Source organism: Leuciscus leuciscus, assembly GCF_965113295.1.
Source record: "Leuciscus leuciscus genome assembly, chromosome: 1".
In the NCBI taxonomy this organism is placed as follows: Eukaryota; Metazoa; Chordata; class Actinopteri; order Cypriniformes; family Leuciscidae; genus Leuciscus; species Leuciscus leuciscus.
Window position 1 is genome coordinate 46578577 of NC_138725.1, and position 21584 is coordinate 46600160.

Sequence of the window (21584 nt, forward strand, 5' to 3'; positions counted from 1 at the left end):
GGACTCATATAGTGCTATGCATAATGCTTTGCTACATTCCTCTTTCAATGTGATGTTCATTGTTAAATGTGAAGACCAGCAGATGGGCAGGATTCATACCAATAAAATGCTCCAGGATTCATGTTTCTCAAACCATCACTTTAAGCTCTCAACATCCGCTGGCATTTCCTTCTAGACGCCCAAAAACACGGCCCTTTGGGTGATGATTCATATAATTTCTGCAGTATTTACGGGATGCTTTTAAATTGCTGCACTGTAAATATCAAGGTGTTCAAAACATATTTGAATCAATTGATCTTTAGAAGCCAATCAAACGAGTAGATAAATGTGCAATGTTCTAAGAATCTAAACATTACTCACAGAAAAACATGCTCAGTAAAAAAAAAGAGAAAAGGCCATTAAATTAACATTTTCCCATTTTAATACATCTAAAAAAAAGGGAAAGAAAATAACTAGTTCTATTAACATTATGATGATTTACAGTTCATAATGCATAGGGTCCTTGTCAGATTGCAAAAAACAAATTGGTTGCTATTAGGACATATTACAGATAAAATCTGTGGTGGGAAAAAAGCATTTCCTATAGAAATGCTCTGCAACTACATTTCAGTAAAAAGGTTTCCATCACAGCAATGTAAAGCATTAAAGTTAAGGGACAGAATGTTGTCACTTTGAAATCCAAGAATAACAACCATCTGGTGACTTGGATTCACGCGTGAAATTTTTGGAACGAGTGTTCAATGTCGTGCATGTTAGCTTCACAAGCTGGTGCAAAAACTCCTAAAGGTTCAACCACCCCTTTCTAAAAACAGAGCGACACTTACATTTAATATAGCTTTAGCTACTTTCCTCATGTAAGAGACAAACAATATAACAAACTAAATGACTAATTTACACGGTTCTATCCTCTCCAGAACTACTGCATTATTCTTTCTTCTGAATCTGAACAGTGGAAAATTCTACAAAGTTTTACAGAATCAAACAGCAGAGCAGTAGTAAGTAATGCAGCATTACCAACGGCTGGGTTAAAACCAGTATACTTCTGAATCTGTTGGGAAGCACACATGACACAAAATGAGATTGCTTCTTTCTTTCCACCCCTCATGTACAAGGTCATGTACATTCAAAACTCAAATTACATATTTTCATATATTCCACATGAAATTTCAGGCATGAAGTTTTGCTCACATGCCTCCTCAAGTCCCACCATGTGACTTGGTTTAAATCCAACAAACCAGAAGCCACCCTACTCGTAACCTGGCACTGAGACTGGGGTTCAAAAGCAGCCTTCCTTTACAACTTCAACATGTCCGTGTATAAAGCGCTTGAAAATATAATTTAAAAACCTCACTTCCTGACACTGCGCAGCATACTGAACATTGAACAAATTTGAGTTATAGCATGCTTACATACTGCTCTTAATTCTTCCATCTATCCTGTTCAGTAACTAATGTATCTAGTCACGAAAAAACAACATATTCCATAGAATCTGGTGAAGGGCAGAACAAGAGACTGAAATCTGTTTTCTCTTTCAAACAGAGGAAATTTGGCTATTGAACAGTTATTATTGGAAAGAATGGAATGTCCAGGCAGTTCCCAGGAAACTGAGTCATTCTATAAACACATGATGTATCCGACACTTATTACAACTACGCAAGATGACTAGGGGAGGGGTCATACAATACAAACAAACATCTCAGTGAGAAAGAAGTCAGTGTGATGTCCACTTGGAAGAGGTACGTTATAAAATAAATGCTCTTATATAATGTTGTCAGAATTATGTTTTTTTATACAGAATTACAATTACAAAGACATTGTGTGGTAGACTAGTGCCAAAAACAGTTTCAGTTGTATTTTTTTATTACAACTTACAACATATTAAGTTTCAATATGCAGTTTTAGCACCCATAATGGCAAGATCAAAAAATAAACAAGAGCATATAGTTGGGCTTGCGAGCAAAGAGCTTCACGTGCCCTTTAAAGGTCTTGTTTCTAATGATTATTGTAAGAAATTGCAAGAAAAAGTTAGATGCGTATTTGTACAATGCAACAAAGTTCTTTTTTTTTTAATTCTTAAAAAAAATAGATGACTCAAAGCTCAAGGCAATAATAATAAAACCATAATCTCTGAAAGTTAATCATCCAATGGTAAGGTGTTGTCAGATGCAGTGATATAATTTATTACACTACCCAAATCTTATCAGTATAATGCATCCAATAACATGATGTAAAAATGTCATTGTAGTCGAAGGTTAGGGTGAGGGTGACTAAAACTAATACAAAGCTCTCTCGGTAGATGGGTAAACTGTCGACATCTAATACACGCCCCTAAACAAAATGAAATCTCCTTTCTTAAGAGATCTAAAGGTTCTTTGACATCTGCAGAGTGTAACATCTAGTGGATGGGGGTAAAAGGAAAAGAAAGTCTGATACTTCATTAATCACTATATAAAAAGAGATACAGTGATACAACACAGAACACCTTTTTTATTTTAAAACTGGAACATCACTGATTTTTTCTTCTTCCCCAAACAATCCCAGCATTGTTGTCATTTGTGACAGCCTTATGGAGGTTTCTTCTACATTTGTTACAAGTAATTTGCATTGGGTCCAGCCCCGGGACACAAGGCAGCTATTCTATGTTGCATCATTAACGCTGTTCTTTGTTTAATGAAGACCTACAATTTAGAATTTAACAACTATAACAATAAACAACAATAGCTACTGAATTATTTTAGCGATATAAGCTATAACACATTCATTTCAATTAGTGCACATGACAGAAGCCACCATTTTACAATAACTCAGAGACAGTAACAGAAACACAAATCTATGCAGAAATACATAATACACCATGAGGTCTTTCTCTGAACTCAATATCCTCACAATAAAGCTTTTTTGCATCCTTGAAGGGACATTAAAACACAATGTTCTCCTCACCACCCAATTAAACACAGTAAACTATGTCTATATGCAGTACAAATTAGTGGATTTTGCCAGAATAGGATCATTAGGTATGACATTTTAACTTCAAAAATAATTTGTTACTCTTTAGGCATCTTATAATGTCCACAACACACAGATGTTTCCCCTAATAAAGAACTACAACAAATATCAGGACTAAATCCCATATGATTATACATATCAACATGTTACAACAGTAAATTCAGCCCCATACATTCTGCGTAAGTTCTTCATAACACTTACAGAACAAAATGCATCTCAGCAAACATAATATACAGGGTGGACTTCAAAGAGCATTTCTAAACACAATGGTCAGACACTGCGCCTTAAATGAGTGACAGGGAAGGCAATAGTTCACTCGAGAAGAGCAATAATTGTAGTGTTTGCCCCAGCCAGTGGAGGGGGAGTGATGGAAAACAAATGGGGCAATTTCAGTCATAAATCTATACTTGCTATTTTTTTTATTTTCTAGTTAAAACATTAGGTCTTTTGCACAACACACACCTCGTGCTTTACTCAAACAGCTGAATTTGAAGTCATGACAAAATGCATTAGGCTACTCTCCGTGGTTTTAGTATTTTTTTTTATGTTTGCGAGCGAACAGAGAAGAATTATTACAAGGGTGATTTAAACGCTGCTAGTCTACTGCTTTTAAAAACAACTGTTACTGTTCGCATAAATGTTTAACGCCAGCTGAACGCTAATGAGAAAGAGCTTATCTGTAGCCGAACGCGAGTATTGCTTTGTGAATATTCATTATTGTACGTATTTTACACAAGTGTTAGCGCACATATAACGTTACCCTCCGCATAATCTTAAAAAATGCATTAAATAATCATTAACACTATTAAACATTATTTATTCCTTCCAATATTTCCGTAAACTTTACGTAAACTAGACTTTACGGTAAAGTCTTAGCAAGCGATATAAAAATGCGAAGATATGAACAGCACAGCAAATTGTTTACAAGACGCTAGAAAAGTTAGAAAGCGACGTTATAGTTTTAACTTTAAAAACAAATAAAATGCTGTTTACTGAAAGGAGGACAATTAAAACTGAACTTACTGTGGTGAGAATGTAGGTTCATGGCCGATGAGAGATATTTCCCAGTGTGTAGAGCCGCCGGGTGGCCCGCGCCCAGATGACCGGGAGACGGTTGTATTCTGCCGGCCGCAACGGCCGCGCCGAGTCGGTGTGACTCCATGGGCAGCCCCGAGAGATGGGGCGGCGGTACGTGAACAGATCTGGGGGGTCCGAAGTCTCGGCCATCCATCATCCACAATGACCCAACTTGATCAAAGAAACAGTCCGATCAGGGTAATCCGAATGAGCCAGTCTTAATGGCTATAATGTCCCTAGATTCCCAGGGAAATCAGTGTCCTTATCCGGCATTCTGCCGACCTACAAAAACAAAACAGAAGAAGAAAATATTCTTGATAGCTGCGGATCACTACCGAACTGAATCCAAAATTACATGGGAGATGAACACAAGCAGTGCTGTAATAATGACGCAGTTTTATTCTCAACTAGATCATTGGAAAAAGAGAGTAATCTTCTCAAGTGCGAGTGGTGAGGCTGCAAACAGGCATCAAAAAAACGTTTAATATCACTCTCGAAAAGTCTGTTTTAGGATCAACAGACGGCAATGCCTCGCGTAATCTGCATGAAGGCAGTATATTGGGCGAAAACCAAGCCTTTTGGTGGGGACTTGGCCGATTATTCGCGCAATAAGTGAACTATAGGCTCATTTAAACGCATTACAAACATATTCTTCGTAGGCTAGTAACGGCCAAGAACAGTCTGTGTATGCGCTTCAACGCGCACGAAATAGCAAAAACAAAATATTTCGAGAAAACGGACGTATGTAACAACCACCATTTACGAATGTCTGGTTGGTGTCCATTTAGGTAAACTAAACATGTTGATGCTTATAAAACCCTAGGCTATTATTTTCTTTTTTTGCTTATTGTAGGCTACCTTTTAACGGACTGTTGTTTACCTCTGCGAAAGGTTTATGAAAACAAACCAGGTTTGTCTACTGCAAATAGGCTGCTACGGCATAATGCACATACGTATGTAATATATAAATATATAAATTATGACGGTAGTATCCCAGAAAACTAATGACTAGATTTGAATGCAGATACAAACAGTTTGAATCATGTAATACCCTGCTGAACAGTATGTCATTGCAGCCTCATCGTAATTTTAGGCGTTATTAACTTCAAACAGGTAACGTTAACGTTAGCTACTAAAATATAATTTGTGCGGTTCCACTTCTTCCTTTCCTATTATGATTTAAACGCATTACGTTATGAAGTTGTAGTGTTTTTATTTAAGGAATTGTAATAACGCCTTATTCGACTGACCTTTTCGCACGGCAACTTTTAGTAGCTTGAACGTTGCTGCAAATGGCAAGGTTAAGTAATCGGTACGAAAACAAACACGAATGAAAATCACGACGAATTAAAGTTTAAATACGCGTATGTTATACAGCCATGCTTCATGATGGCAACACCAAGCCGATCGACAGCCACGTTTCAAACTTTCCCGTTTCCATTTCCAGCAACGAAACTTTTACGCCCAAACGTTAATCGCTCGAAAACACGGTTTAATGCGTTGAAGATAAAGCAGTACTAAAGCTTGATAGTCAAACTATCCCCCGCCTTTTCATCGCGAAAGCAGCTCATTCTTTTTAAAAGTGTCTCCGATTTTGCTTCATAAACATCATGTTACTGTGTGGCGGAGATAAGGCTGGCGACATCTTACTTGAAATGGCGACTCAGTTTATAAAATCCAGTTTCTTCGCAAAATCCGTGAGACGTGTGGTGGAAAATTTCTTAGACTCCATTTACAAACCATCCGTAGTTACGCAGAGCGAAAGCACATACGGGGGGGAAGGCCCTGCGTTCAAACCACTGTAGCTCTCGGTAAACTCTTCTGCAATGAAACAAGCATTGTTTAACAAGCTCCGCCTCCGCGAATCTCACCCGACACGTTCTACGGCGAAGCATATGATTGGTCTACAGACGTGTCAATCAACTCCATGTAAACACTTTGGCTCCTCTCCAGCTCTATAAAACCAATTATGGAACAAGGAGGTTGAACTGTTTCAAGCTCCCCTTCCTTCAAGACTTCGATGATCAAAAACAAGCGAAGAATTTTTGTAGGGCAGTTTCAAGGCCGCTCAAATTCGACTCATTAAAAAAAGACGGATGCGGACTTGGGTTATAGCTAACTCAATGAACACACACTATCTAAAGCATTCATGAGTTGTAGTAGTAGTAGGCCTAGTAGTAGGCTCAAACCAGGGATTTTCGAAGTTGGGTCCGTGTATCGCAATGGGGGCTTGGGGTTCCGCGTTAGCCAAAGTTACACGTTAATCATATATTTATTATGTTCAACACTTTATATTTTATTAACTGATCTTATTACCGGTCCATTCCGGTATCGCAAAAATAATTTATTATAGCCTACTGACAGCCTTAGTTTTTAAATGAATAAATGTATAGCCTATTTAGTTTAGCGACACATACATTCAAGAATAGTTTGTAATAGGTTTAAATTTCTATCGAGTGTCTCTTCATTCTGTCGTCTTCACATTAAGGATGCAAGACAATCGGAAAAATAACCTGTCAAACCATATCTCCAGATAATGTTTTTAGCTTTTGTTAAAAGCTTTGGCTTTTGTATAATGGCCATGCAATTTTTATTATTTAATTTATCACTAGCTTAATATATTTTTCACAAAGTATAAATGTTTTTTTTTTATACATGAAAATATAATCTTATTTGAAGGTTCTATCTTGGCAATAAAAAGTTTGAAAATCCATAATGTGAACACATATGAGATTCCTTAACCCACTTTACCGAAGGCGTGTTATTTATTTAATTTTAATTAACCGGGTGTGATGGTTTGCATACGACAAATCACCGCCTGTGTAACAAGCAAGAAATAAATATCAAAGATTATTTTTCCAGCTTTCTGAACCACCCATTCACTTCCAAAGTCAGTCATTGAAGCATAACATCACGATTTCATCTGAACTTGAACCGCAAACTCTAGGTGATCAATCGATAAGTTCACGAGACCTTTCCACACTGAAAAAAAAGAAGAAAAAAAGAAGATGATTAGGAAAAAAAAACTGGTGCGGTTTCTAACCGCCCCTTGGTGCGCCTCACCAGTGAGGCGGTTTCAAGGCGTCCTCGTGAAGGCAGTGGAAACGGGTCACACAGGAGGAAAAGACCTACGTTAATTGTCAGGTTTTAAAAGACCATGCCTCAGTTGCAAGGCTTACCAAAATGACAACGCTTTCTGGAAAAGCTGAGCTTCAGGACTGGTGGTTTTCTCCAAGGACCAGCGGGAACAATAGCGCTGATTTGCTGTGGAAACCGTTGGTCTCGAGACGATGCATGGTCATCAGTGCAGCCCTACAGCTTCATGGCTTTCTGAACGCGTTTGTTATTAATGAGCAGCGGAGCGACAGTAAATGGCAGACGCAGTCGGGTTTGTTCGTGTTGGCAATGTTAACTCTACTGATAAAATACCTGTTTTCCTTTGGATGTTGGTTGCATACTTGCGCCTTTACCTAATATCAGCATGGATTGTTGATTTAGGATCCTTTCTTTCGTCCATTGTTCTCGAAGACCCATCATCTCTATTGTTAAGGTGGGTGTTGAATGCGTGTCGTGGAAATAAACATTTGACACATACCAGGCTTATGTTTTTAATGGTTCTGCCTTTCATGGTTATTGTTTAAAGGAAATGTATAATTGTTAAATATTTTGAAGCATTTAAGCTGGGTAGGCGTTCATTTAGTAGTATATTATATTATGTAAAATATGTTGAGGGACTCGCATGAGCCTATTGGATTTTACCCATTATTTTATTACACAAATATTTATATTTGATCAGAATATTTGATATGATTCAAAGCAAAGTGCAATGTATCCAAACAAAAAGTTATTAAATACATTTAAAAAGATAAATGTCTGGTGTATTTAATTTACTAACACGCTTTGCTTCAACTTGTAGTCAGTTTACAACATGTTTGAGTCTTTGAATGCTTCAGATGAGGGCAAAAATAAAATGAAAAATTATATGAGAATTGCGCCAGTTTCATTGTCCATCCTCTCCTCGTCAAGTTAGTTAATTAAAATAAGTAAATGGTTAAGTCTATACAATTCTCAGATCAAATGAGCATTGTAATGCAGGGCTTATATGAAGACTTTTGAGCGATGCAAATCTTTGTTTATTCAGATCAGAAGGGAACTAAATAATTTAATAAGCAAAGTGCAGATGTAAACAAACACACATTTTGCATGATGTGCGTAACAGGCCTTATTCCTGAAATTTGCAAATATAAGCAACTAATGCCCTGAATTTGCAAGTCAGACTGGTTTGTACTTCCTTTGTACAATGAAATGGATGGTGTGTTTGTAATTATAAAGCAAATTCCCAGAAAATTCATGACAGGATTAAAGTATTGAAACACAATCACCATCGACAAGCCATACCGTTATATAAGCCTATATATAAATAGATACATACACATTTGTGAATAAGCAAACATTATTAGTATTGGACACTATTGACATCTGACTTGAGGCATCATGTACTACATATAAACATTTGAAGTGGAGCAAAACCTTTCAGCAAAGTTATACATCAATTTTGAACAATATACCGTTCTTGTTTTATGACGACTTTAATTAACTTTTTTGATCCACTTAAAATGTTGACTACTGTAGTTCATTTGAAATATGGTATGTGTTCACAATTCCACGAAAATAAATGTTATGAATAATCAAATTTCTAGTAAATATGCCAGCCGTTACTGCGCAGAAAGTATATTCGATGATTATTAAAAATGGCTGATGTCCGAGTGTTTTTCAATTTACTCCCTTTGGCAGGATTTTTATGAGGAATATATATGGCATATTATATATAGCCGAAAAGTATGCATGTTAGGTAAACAAACAATCTCGACTGGGGTGAATTTTTATTTATTTATTTAATTTGTATTATTATTATTATTTTTAAGCATGCTGGGAAAATATCCTACAATCATGAGGGATCAGTTTCCTAAAACAATAGACTTTATGTTCTTGGCAGACACATTTTTATCAAAAGAGGTTCCAAAAGTAACAAAAGCCCTAACTTATTGTAACCAAAGATATGATAGTATAATGTTGCCTCTGCCAGTTTAGCAAAAGGTCAATTCTATAAAATAAAGATAAGATCTGCCTCCCACAGCCTCTGTTGCTTTTGAATCAGATGACTCATAGCAGCCACTGTGTGTGTGTGTGTGTGTGTGTGTGTGTGTGTGTGTGTGTGTGTGTGTGTGTGTGTGTGTGTGTGTGTGTGTGCTTGCGTGCGTGCGCGCGCGAGAGAGAGAGATAAAAGATTGTTGTGGCAATCTCTAACAATCTCAAACATATCTGATTCCGTAGATGTTTTGTTTTACATGCTTTCGGGTGGTTTGAGAAAAGTGGAATACTAATAAATGGATTTTTATAGAATGGGAGTGTTTGGTACACTGTGTGTAAATTCAGTGGATAATTATGCATAAAATGGCAAATAATTGCTAGCTTTAGCAAACACCTCATTGATGATCGATCACAGGCTTGTGGAAGGTAAAGAAGACCGACTCGTGATGATTTCACCCTGCCTGCTGTCATACTATTGAGTCGAAATTGTTGCACTATTATTATGTCACCAGCTCATTAATGATTACTGTGGATAAAATACGCCCTTTATTAGGATGAAAAGATCGTGATTCAACGCAAAAATGTGAACGTGTCATGAGAAACAGCGCCATCTAAAGGTAGCGGCCACACACTGTAGTGTATGTCAGTGGGCTTCAGTTCTCAAGGTCCTGAAAAAGGGGGGGGAGGAGAAAGCTGACCTTAGCCAGCCATGCAATTCAACATACTTGTATCTAACCTTGATATTTTAACAGCTGGCTAAACTAATTTTTTTTAACTTATTACCCTATAATTTTCATACAATACATGCAAAAGAAATTCACCTCTCTTTCAGGGAAGGTAAGACCTCCCTATTCATAAAAGTGTGGATGGGGAAAAACCTCCATAAAATAGACAAACCAAAGAATCTACTTTTGCACTAACTCTGCAATAAACAGAAAAGCTCAGTGCTGTGAATGCTAGCCAAAAGTGCAATCTTTTCTACTCCATCAGCAATAAAGATTACTGTTTATCAACAGATATAATTTACAGTCAAGGGCAAAGTAATGCCAGTGCTGTGCACTAAGTGTTGTAAAGATGTTGTGATAACCTTCCCCATTTATATATTTAATTATTTAAAAGTCATATGTTCACTATTACATGGACAAATAAAGCCATACGTGTTTGAAATTATACTAAAAAATCATTCACAGCAAAAAATTTAATAAAAAAATCCAAATTTTTATATATTTCAGCAGGCATGTTATTATAATGATGATGTCATACATGAAGCCGGCTATTATTTCTGCTTGTGTAAAAGATGAAAACCTTCTCTTTAAATATATATTTAATCATATTTGCTGACAGCTATGTTAAACGACTGGAAAATGAAGCAGAGATGGGCAGTGCAAGGGGAATGCCAGCATGATATTTTAAGAGAGGTATTTTTCTGTGGTTGTTTGACCACTTACATCTGGCAGAGCTAAACCTATAAAAAAAATTTTTTTCAAGAATCGGCATGCAGAAGTAAAAATGATGCCCTTAAGTTCAGTCGTGCCTGTTTGATTCCATTGGTTTTCCTATATCTGTGATTTCAGTCACACAAATGCTTTACATTGGTTGCCTGGGGCAGATGTAATCTACTTTACGGCTTTATCTGCACTTTATGGAGGCACAACTGCTTACTGGGAAAATACTCCAGTGCATCCAAAGGTAAATAAACAGCTTAGAGATCTCTACTGAAAAAAAAAAAAAATTTGAAAAAAAGACAACCCTATTTTACATCACTTAACAAGAGAAAATCTGCTTGTCTTCTGAATAGCATTAATGTGAAATATATGTTTGGATACGGAATTTATTGCGCTTTACAGACTCGCATTTTTTTAAAAAGAGATCCTTGGTAGAAATCCTCAGGGAACATAGCTTTCTGCCTTCCTGTGCCTTCGGTCTTATAAGCAGTGACAACTCAGCGCTTGACAGGCGAGTGAGACAACCTGCCACAGAGCTCAGAGACCTTCCCAGGATGTCGAGCCCTTCTGGGGCTTAATCTCAGTGTGGTGGGCCGCTCCTATGACAGCTTTTAATTCTCACTGGGCAACATTCATCATGCACTGTCTGTGTGTGCTATGGGCGCTGGATCAAATATACCCCAGGATATTCACATTCCAGCCAGCGTGTCCCAACCCACTTTACACCATCACATATATTCATGGCTCTTTTATTCATGAGTTTGTTTGCCTTTTGTCAGACTGCTCTCTCCCCTGTGCAGCGTCTGTCTGTGAGTGACAAGAGAACGGCCGGTAGACCAGACTGATCTAAACGCGCAAAAAAGAATTACACATCAAATCATACAGTGAGATGTGATATTCATGGTGCATATTTCACTAGATCTAATAATCGTATTTTTATTTTAAAAGGAAATCAATAGGTGAGATCATTTTCTTTTGATAACTCACAAACTATATTTAACTGCCAACTTGTGGTTCAAGAAATGTGTCAAAAGCTGTACTTTTGACAGGCTTATAATAAGAATTTCAGAATACTGAATTTGGACATTCATGCATTTTTTTAACAGTTGTTGAGGGCAATTGCAAAAATGGATTTAAAAAAAAAATATATAATATAAAAAATGAAAATAATCTTGTAAGGGCTTACCATTGATACTTTTTAATATTAGTGAAAAGGTTTTCCTTTCTACTACAGTCTCATTCTTTAGACAAGCCAAAGTCTATATGTATTGTTTAAACCTGCATCATATAATTTTTCTTTGGAATCACACATTTTTTATTTCTTTTGGAACATATAGCCTACAGTTTAATTTTCTGAATTATTGTATTTATTGTAAATTATTGTATTTAATTACTAGCATTATATCTGCCCCAACAGCCATGAAAATAAACATTAAATGAAAGCTATTAATGACAGTTATATTATATTTAAATTCCAAGTCCTCAAAACTTTAGACTACATTTTTTGGACATTCATACATTTACATTTTTTTAATATATTTTTTTATATAATTTTAGAAATGATCAAGAAAATAATCTAATATATAAAGACTAAGAGAAAGAAATTCATCTATAACTCATGACTTATTTTTCAAAATATTTCTTAGTTTCCAGTTTTTAGTACAAGGACTACAGCAAATCCATTTGTAAAACCTTAATCTTCCTCTGGAAAGAAACGTTGTGAATAAGAATGTTGTTGTGGCTTAAACATTTTACAGTGAAATCCAATCAGGGACTTAACACAAAGCGTCTATCAGACTGAGGGTCAGAGAGAGCTTTCAGGAAATTAAACTTATTGCAATGAAAAATTAAACGCAGTTCAAATCAGCCCCTATTGAAGGGGTGTTCAATGTGGGTGGGAGAGCGTTTGACATTTTTAATTAACTCAGGCTTTGTATTATCCCTGGGTTCATCACAAACCAGCAGTGTACCTCAGTAGTTGAGATGCAGACTTTCAAAAGGGCAATGCTTCAGACGTTTGAGCCGGAGCCGAACTACGCACATACATGAGCTCTTCCCCAATAACCCTGCACGCCTGACCTCCCGTGACCTTCCCGCTCTCTTTTTCTGCCAGCTTCAACTGACTTCTGGTCCTCAAGTGTCAGTCAGAATAGAATTTTGTTGCCAGAGCAGAATTTAAGTCCATCTTCTCCCCTTGAGCGTTGGCTGAGTTCGCACACACATGACACTCAGTCCTCAGCATGGTGAAAAAAGGCCCTCACGCAACACAACTGTCGTAGCCACAATGTTCGCACCCCGCCAGTTTCAAGAGGCTGCGACTTATCTGACCATTCATTATTCACAATACAGCACGGAGCATTTGGAGTCCCTCGACGTGCTTTGATTTAAGCTCTGTGATCATAAACATATCACGACAGATTGGCTTTTTAAGCCATTTTTCCCCCTCTTGTAAGTGTGCTTGGGTTCCGACGCTTAATAGCGAGATTAAATGCACTGTTGCTGTAATGATGTCGTTTATGCAAGTTTGTGTTTTGTTATATGCAAATAACACTCTGATCTGATGCACATCAGAGCTGCAATTAAACCTTAATATCAAAAGAGTTCTTTAGGGCTTCGGAGTTGAGAATAGTATCATTTTAAAGTAATTTCTTTATTTATTTAACAAACTCCACAGAAAGACTAGTTGATTACATGCTTGCTGATGTGGATTAGAGATGAGATGATGTTGTAGAATACAACCATGCATATTTATGTTCCTAGTGCTTCTGATTTTAATTGTATGCTATTGTATCTTTCAACGCCTGGACCGTATGTTTCCGTGATATGGGGGAATTATTTTGCTTTATCTTTGATGGGAAAAAGATCTTGTTACTTTTAAACAGCTGCTAGGTACAAAGGGAATATAATGAAAAGTACACAAAATCAGAATGTTCACGCACTTTGTTGTTCCCACCATCTTTAAATAGCACAAAGCTGGCACTGTGTTCTGAGGACGGCGATGGTTGAAAAAAATAAGTCATGGGAACAACATAACCGTAAATAGACGCATGAAAGATTCTGAAGAAAGAGGTTGATTTTCAGGGAAAAAAACATGCTTTATCTCTGTTGCTCATCTATGGTGGAGTTTTAGTGGGTGTCACAGTCAATTAAGTGAACATGGCTTTTGAATAGAAATATTATTTTGGGGAAAAATAGCTATAGCTAATTAAATAAATGCCATGAGCCATTTTTTCTAGGTTACTTTACAGGTCTTAAATAGGGGAGACCAGGGAGTGTTGTAAAATGATTTGCTTTAATGTCTGTAACGCAGTTATTTTACTTTACTTTATTTTTTTTAAATTACAATTTAAATATAAAAAGTTGTGTTTTTAAACCAACCCCCTTCAGGCCCTTCCCCCAATTCCACCCAATTCATTTTTCAAAGGGATATTTCACCCAAACCCATAAGACCTTTGTTCATCTTCGGAACACAGATGAAGATCTTTTTAATGAAATCTGAGAGTTTTCTGTCCCTCCATTGACAGCGACACACTTTCAAAGGTAGATAGGCTACATCGTAAAAGTAATCCATGTGAATGCAGTGGTTTAACCTACATTTTCTGAAGCGACGGGAGTGCTTTGTTTGCGCAAAACAAACACAAAAACAACATAATTTACCAATTTATTTACAAAATATTAATCTCCAACTCCTGGGGCCTATACCATGAAGCCGGTTTAGGTGGCAAGCCAGGTTTCAGTTTAGTTTGGGCCAACCCTGGGTTTTAGGCACCATGAAAGTGGTTTGGCTTTTAGCTGTGTTCATTGCCATAGTAATACGCTCCACAGCTACCCTGGTGCGGGTCAGGTTATGTTCCAGGTAAGAGGTTGCAAACCGAATTTAGACCAATCAGCTGTGAGCAAAGTGAAGCATGTCTGATGCGATAAAGTCACTCCACCTGTTTCTACTCCAAATTATGTAAATCATTACATAGCAAATGATTTTTAAAGACAAAATCGTCTGGCTTTTAGTAATGTTTATTTAGAATAATACATTTGAATGAATTAGATATTATTTATGTAATTATTATACCCTTAATCGATCACACATGTACAATTTTAGTTCATCAATTATTATTACGAAGAGTTTAAATGAATAAATAAAGGTAATATAAATACGCTTTAGAATCAATAGATGAAGCTATAAAATGACTACATGTGAGCTTAAATGTTCAATTCTCTCTATACCTTTATCACCTGTATAAACTAACTTCACAACTTTTACTTGCACTGATATACAGTTGCGAGACTTTCTTTTAGTTGTCCTCTTTCATAGACAGCTATTTTCTTCTTGCTGTGTAAATTTGTTTAAGTTCTTAATATTTTTATACTTTTTTTACATAAGTGAATTGCGCTGCTTCTCTCGCGAGAAATGAATCGCAGTTTCACTCTTTCTCAGCATGTGATTGGCCATTCGCTACTGATGTCACACCTAAACTCCTAAACTAAGAATCAAAGCCTGACTTGACAGAGTTGATGATCAACATCATGGTACCAACAAAGCCTGGTTGGATTGGTTTGGTTTTGTCAACTCGAAACCAATCCCGCAATCCTGAGTTTGTTCAACTACCATCATGGTGCAGGCCCCTGCTCTCGCGTCAACACAACACGCATGTTTCGCTGTGCTCTCGTGAACGCGCGTTGAAGATAAATACTTTGTAAATAAAGTGGTAAATAACGTGGGGTTTATTTTGTGCAAACAAACTACTCGATTCGCTTCATAAAATTTAGGTTAAACCACTTGGGTCTTACGGGTTTGGAATGACATGAAGGTGAGTAATTAATTACACATTTTTGGATAAACTAACCCTTTAATTCAAAAGGGTAAAAAAAAAGTCTTTTAAAACAGCAAAAAAGTTGGATGAAATGTTCAACAATTACATAAAACGCTGAGGTAAAAACTAAATGTTATATTAAACAGGGGAACCTGCACCTGATTGAAAACAACCAAATAATCACAAAGTGAAATAATTTTTTTAGTTTTCACTTATTCCCTGGCATTTCACCTATTCAGGTACCCACAAGCTCTGCCACTGCTGCTTATATTGTTTTCATACAATAATATAAGTTTGAAGTTTTAAATATAGGTTTGGAATTGTCTTATAATGGCTTATAATACGAGTTAGATCTGTTTATTTACATTTCCAGACCATGTACATTTGTACACTGGGATAGAGTTTCAGCAAAACCCGTTTATGATTCAATTTACCACAAAACATGTTGTTTTTGCCTTTATAATGCTTAAATGTGCATACATGCCAGTGTTGCATGCCATCGCTAGAGCTTCCCACTCTTGATGGACTTCTTACTGTAGTAGAACTGACTGTGGTTGAAAAGTGGAATGTACTAACAGCATAGAGACCCTAAAAAAGGAGCATGAGATGCTATTAAAGTGTTAATCGGCTTATTTTATTTGGTTATGAGAGCCGTGACAAACAAGCGGTGGAACAAAACCCTCCTATGACATTTTCAGAATTCATTGTATTCATATTGATCCATAGAAGAGGGACAAATGACAGTCATTTTCTGCTTTGTTACTGGACTCCATCAGACTTGCTCTCATTTTGCTTCATGTCATCAATCACATACAATAGAAATAATTTTGTTTGATGCATTTGCTTTCTGTGTCAATACATAGAAGATTAAAACTGCTGCCGAATGCAGCATGGTATCGTAAATAAACAGTTTATGGGAACCTAGTCACATTAAATGGTTCATTATAAATGCCAATGGTTATAAATGCATGATAGTAATACAAGAGCAGTACGTAAATAAATGAACAGGTGTGGACTTTTTATGTCATCCTTAAGCTACATTCTAAAAGATACAAAGATAAACATTCAGCATGATGTCTTCAAGTGATGCAATCAAAGACTGTGCCACAAATGAGTGTTTATCAAAAAACAACAAAAACACAATATTGATTTTGTGCTACCGTGATGCTTAGTCTCTGAATAGTCTTTATGTGCATGAAGGTGACTCAGAGCTGGATGGTAAGTGTAGCTGGCCATGAATTCTGGGATATACAATGTGATGTGCTTCAGCTGTTTGCCATTAACCCAGGCGCACCTACCTTGGAAGATCATCTGACCTCTCCTGTGTTAAATAAAGGCCTGATGCTTTGAATAAATTGGTCAGATGAAGAGCAGGATTGCTGTGGCACAGCGTGAGCATCAGTGCATTGTGATACATTGACCCACGATGCTTGCGATTTATAGCACAGCTTTTTATTTAGTGATAAAAGCTGCTGTGATGGAAGGTGACAGCTTCTAGCACAGAAATAAATCACACAGAAAATGGAAGGCTTTCGCTTTGAGCCTGCATATAAAAAGTGTCATTTTGCATTATTGATCTAGGAAACTATGACCGGGATGATGGATGCCTAAATTTCTGTAAACCTGCATGGATTTGACAAATATCAAGTGCATGCATTAGGGATAAAAATGAATATTTCATTGCTCCTGACCACGATCAAGGTTATTATTTTTATATATTTTATTCGGTTTGGTAAATGTGTCGTGAAATGTTGACATATATACTTAAGGAAGTCAGCATAAAGCTTGACAGAAAGAGGATGATGGCTTAATACAAACAGGCTACATTGCTGCACAAAACCACTGAAATCAACAACAGTCGAACGTTTGACTCATTACTAAATCACAGTAATCATCATGTTCAGCAGCTGCTGGAATAAAAGGAAGTTAGGTTTTATGCAACAAAGAGCAATGTGCATTGTACCCGTGTGCAAAAACCCTGCGTGGAAGTGGCTTTGAAGTTTGCTAGCGACTGTGCAAAAATAGCATAGCATGACAAAAACAAACTCCCGTTAATATGCACCGTCTTCTCGTTCTGAATGCACCCACACTCCATTTTCATCTACCCGTGTGTGGTTTGCGTAGTCTGTGAATCTGAGGCCTCTAGAGTGCGGGCGTCAGCCTCTATCAACCGCAACATGCATGCCATTTCAGGGCATGAAAAACCACAGCTCACCCCAGGAGCCGAGACTTAGCATGCCAAACAATACCTTACAGTTACACTCGGTCTTTTCAGCATTCTTTTAATCATGACATCATGAGTATCGGCTTCCTACTCTGAAAAGGCGCCCAGATGCAGCTGCTCGTGTCACTCCACAAAGTAGACAAGTGCACGCAGATGAGAGAGAAGCTTTGCCGCTTTGGCACAAAAGCAACTTCATATTACAAGAATGAGAGACAAATGTTTGAAAGACTTTAATGAAACTGTCACTGTAGATGTTCTATATCCAGCTGACGGTGTCGTGCTAATGCTCAGGAAACATGTGCATGTTGCTAACAACACTTTCAGATGAATGATGGCATTGCTGTTTGCCGAAATCCTGTTGGCTTTTATAAAGACTCTCGAGTCACATTTCTCACGATAACTTCTATTTGATTAAGGTGTAGGCTATAATAGTATATACCTTTTTGTTGCTTCAAAAGTGCTGATACACACAGACAGAAATCACAGAGACTTTTCACTGTGTTTTGTCTGTGTGACTGCGAAAGCAGGGATTTTCTGTAACACTTTCTGATCTTAAAAACACTTATCTAAAAATAACTGGAAGCGGATGACAGTAGAAGCCAGACACATTAAAATTACAAATGGCCGCGCCCGCTCTTATCTGAAAAATAAGGTGGATAAGGGTATAGGGGGTGATTTCGGACACAGCCACTGATTCATTTGGAAAAGAAATGTTACTGTCTGTCCACAGAGACTCAACAGTTCATTCTGTTGTAGCTTTGTTTGTAAATTTTTTTTGATGAAGCAAAAAACACTTAGTAACTGTCAATATTGTGTCTAAAATGTAAGTTACACTCTAAAAAATTACTGTAATTTGAATGGTAAAAGACCGTAAAAATGCTACAGTAAAAACCTGTTAATGGGACTTTACTCTATACAGAGAATACTCTACTAAGAAGTTTCTTTTCTTAGTTTTTTCTAATCATCTATATAGGGTTTTATTTTACGTTTTATGTTGTTACTTAAATTCATGTTTATTGCATTATTTTAGTGTCGTGTGTGTTACCATGATGGTGTTTTGTGTTTGTGTGTATGACACTGTGTGCGTCAGCTTTTACCTCAGCTTGAGTAAAAGCTACATGTGATGAACTTTGGCTTTCTTTTGTCTAACCACCTGTTTTTTAATGATGGTTGTCAGTATTATAAAAGTAAAAAAAAAAACTGATTTGAGTGATTTGGTAGTTAACATGACTTCAGTTGATGAAATGCATGTTTTTTTGTTTTGTTTTTACTGTAAATTTAAGGTCAAAATGTAAAATGTATCTGCCGTATTTGTACAGAAAGTTCTGGCAACGACAGCTGCCTTTTTTACTGTAAAATTCACAGATTATTTTTTTTTATTTTTTTAAAGTGTACTCACATTAACTTCTAGTTTCCTAGTTAGAACTTGTACAAAAGCATTATCACACTCGTAATTGTTTTGCTGGGCTGCAGTAGAAAATATGTCGGCTGGATAATAATGTTCTCGCTTAAAATGTAGCATGTGTGGTGAACGCAAACCACGAATTTCAACTACCTTTGGCATTGTGTGGTTCTAAGCTCAAGCAACACATTATATAATTGCAGCTCATGTCTGCAGGGATTGACTGTCAAACACATTTACTTCAGCCTTGTGAAGCAGCCCTTGCCATGTTTGAATTCTACATGCAAGCAGTGTTTTTCCTCCAAAGATGTAATGTCTCTAAAATGTTAGTCATACCGCATGGGTGGAAACCTTCATTACTCATTTTGCCTTATGAGCTTTCTGGCTCAGACCAAATAAGCTGTTACCAGCACCCCTTCTCCAGAACGAGATTCCCAGCTGTGTGGGGAGAATAAAATGATAAAACCTGAATAAAGGATTGGCAGGAAGGAGCAGTAAAACATATATGCTATTTCAAGCCCAGCAAGGCTGATCGCACTTTGTTTCCTTTTAATTTCTAATGGCTCCATCTCCTGTGCTCTCTGGGGTGTGTCCAATGCATAGAAACAGCTGTCTGCAAATCTGGGTCATACCAGCCCAGCCTGCATGGCCTTTAACAGAGCAGAGGCCGGGAGCATGACAAACAGAAGCCATCCCATCATCTGAAGACCTTAGAATGTTTTTTTATAATTTTGCACAGATTCAATCAACATGTTTTATTACAAAAACCCACACCCATGTCCTTGCTGTCGAATCGTTTTTCCTGGATTTGTGATCGCTTGAACGGAGCATTGATGGATGCAATTTTTTACAGGCATCCCAGACATCCTTGGGGGTGCTTTATAGTGACAGTAAATGTGGCTTGGATATTGAAAACACACCCTGCAATTCGCATGGCAAGATCCGATGCCGTCTGAATTGCTGTGCCAGCTGTATTCAGTGAAACAACATTATCTAAATACTCCTGTGACTTGGCTGTCTTCTTTTGAACAGAGCATTTGTCAAGATTGAAATTGTTGCTGTTCTTACAAGGATTGTTTAAAGCATTCATATTATGGTAAAAAAAAATAATCCCTAAGGATTTTTTCTAAATCTAATGGGGTCAAGTCAAATGTGATCTACTGAATATACAGGTTTATTTGATTTCTAGTTGATTCTTAAGAGTTCTTTTTGGATATTGTGTCATCTTTATCAGAAATCTTCTAGTAGTTTTAAATGACGTATTGTTGGTACTTAAAAAAAAAAACCCACATGGGAAGTATATGAGCTTTAAAATCAATCCTGAAGAGGTTTTATTGAAATTCCTATTGATGTTGTATAGCAGTTGTTGTCAACCAAGGAGGCCTCAGCAAACTTACAAAGGGGGACTCAAGATGACCTAAAAAGATTTAATAAAATAAGACAAAACAAGCATTAAAATAAGCAAAACCAACTACAAATCAAGATATTTCTAAATAAATTTTTGAGTACAAAACATAGGCCTATATAAAATCCTTATTCCTTATTCTTATACAGTAGATCACAAATTTAAAAAAAATCATGGGGCCTTTGAATATTGTTGTAGGGTCTTGCTGCCAAAAAGGTTGAGAACCACTTTATCCAGATAATCTTTGGAAACCATATGTGTTCTAAGATATCTAGGTTTCTATTTTGTGTTATGCTGTAAAAGCCTCGATGTACTTCAAGCAAAATCGAAGAATGAACTGGTGTGATGAAAATCAGGCTAAATGAAGTACATTTTGGGAGTTCGACACAGCTTGCCAAAGTGAACTTTCCAGAAAAGTTTGTTCTGGATGGTAAACATTGAACAGTATACCGCTGCCCCAACGGAACACGAAAGGACCCCCCCATGGGACGGCCCTGGCTGCAAATGTATGTTTTTACCCCTAAATGAAGAACAAAAAGGAGCTTTTAGATCGGGCCTTAATCCTAAAAGAAATCTTATTGGAAACCCTTAGATTTGGTTCCAAATTATGACAGAAATTGGAATTCTTTTTTTTTTTTGACTAAGGGAAAGTTTAATTGATATAAAACTATAAATATAATTTTTTTAAATATTATAATGTAAAATATTGCATGTAGGAGCTGTGTTAGAATGTTCCTTTCATTTAGAATCACTTTCCTTTTGTACTGAGAATTGTTTCTAATAACAAAACTGCCCAATTGTTACCTCTACAGCTAAAGTCTTTCACTGACTCATTTAATAGAAATTAAATATGAGTTTTCCTACAGTACATGCAGTCCTTTTTTGAACCATTAACATTGTGAAAACTGTTAGTGGAAGAAGAGAACAGTGGTTGGCCTGACAAACCAGGTTTATAGAACAATAAAACGCACTTGAACTCAACTGTGAAGCCTGACTAGAGAAGAGTTACAGCACAGCTTCAATTCATAAACTGACTTTCATTGAATGCTGGCTTACCAAAAGGGACGTCACAAGGTTTATATGCTCTCCTTTTCGACACAATACAGGAATCCTACCAGCAGCC

At 36.8% G+C, this 21584-nt stretch overlaps 1 protein-coding gene across 5 annotated transcripts in view; it reads right to left on the minus strand.

The window, feature by feature from the left end:
- The window catches only part of tnrc18 (trinucleotide repeat containing 18), a 71157-nt gene extending 65265 nt beyond the window's left edge, over positions 1-5892 (minus strand). For all 5 annotated transcript variants that reach the window (XM_082167568.1, XM_082167566.1, XM_082167567.1 and 2 more), the window contains exons 1-2: positions 5734-5892; positions 4030-4365 (exon numbers count right to left, since the gene is read on the minus strand). In XM_082167568.1, coding sequence (XP_082023694.1) covers positions 4030-4240 — 211 coding nt within the window. In that variant the 5' untranslated portion in view covers positions 4241-4365; positions 5734-5892. The remainder of the gene's footprint in view (positions 1-4029; positions 4366-5733) is intronic.
- Between the last annotated feature and the right edge of the window lie 15692 nt (positions 5893-21584).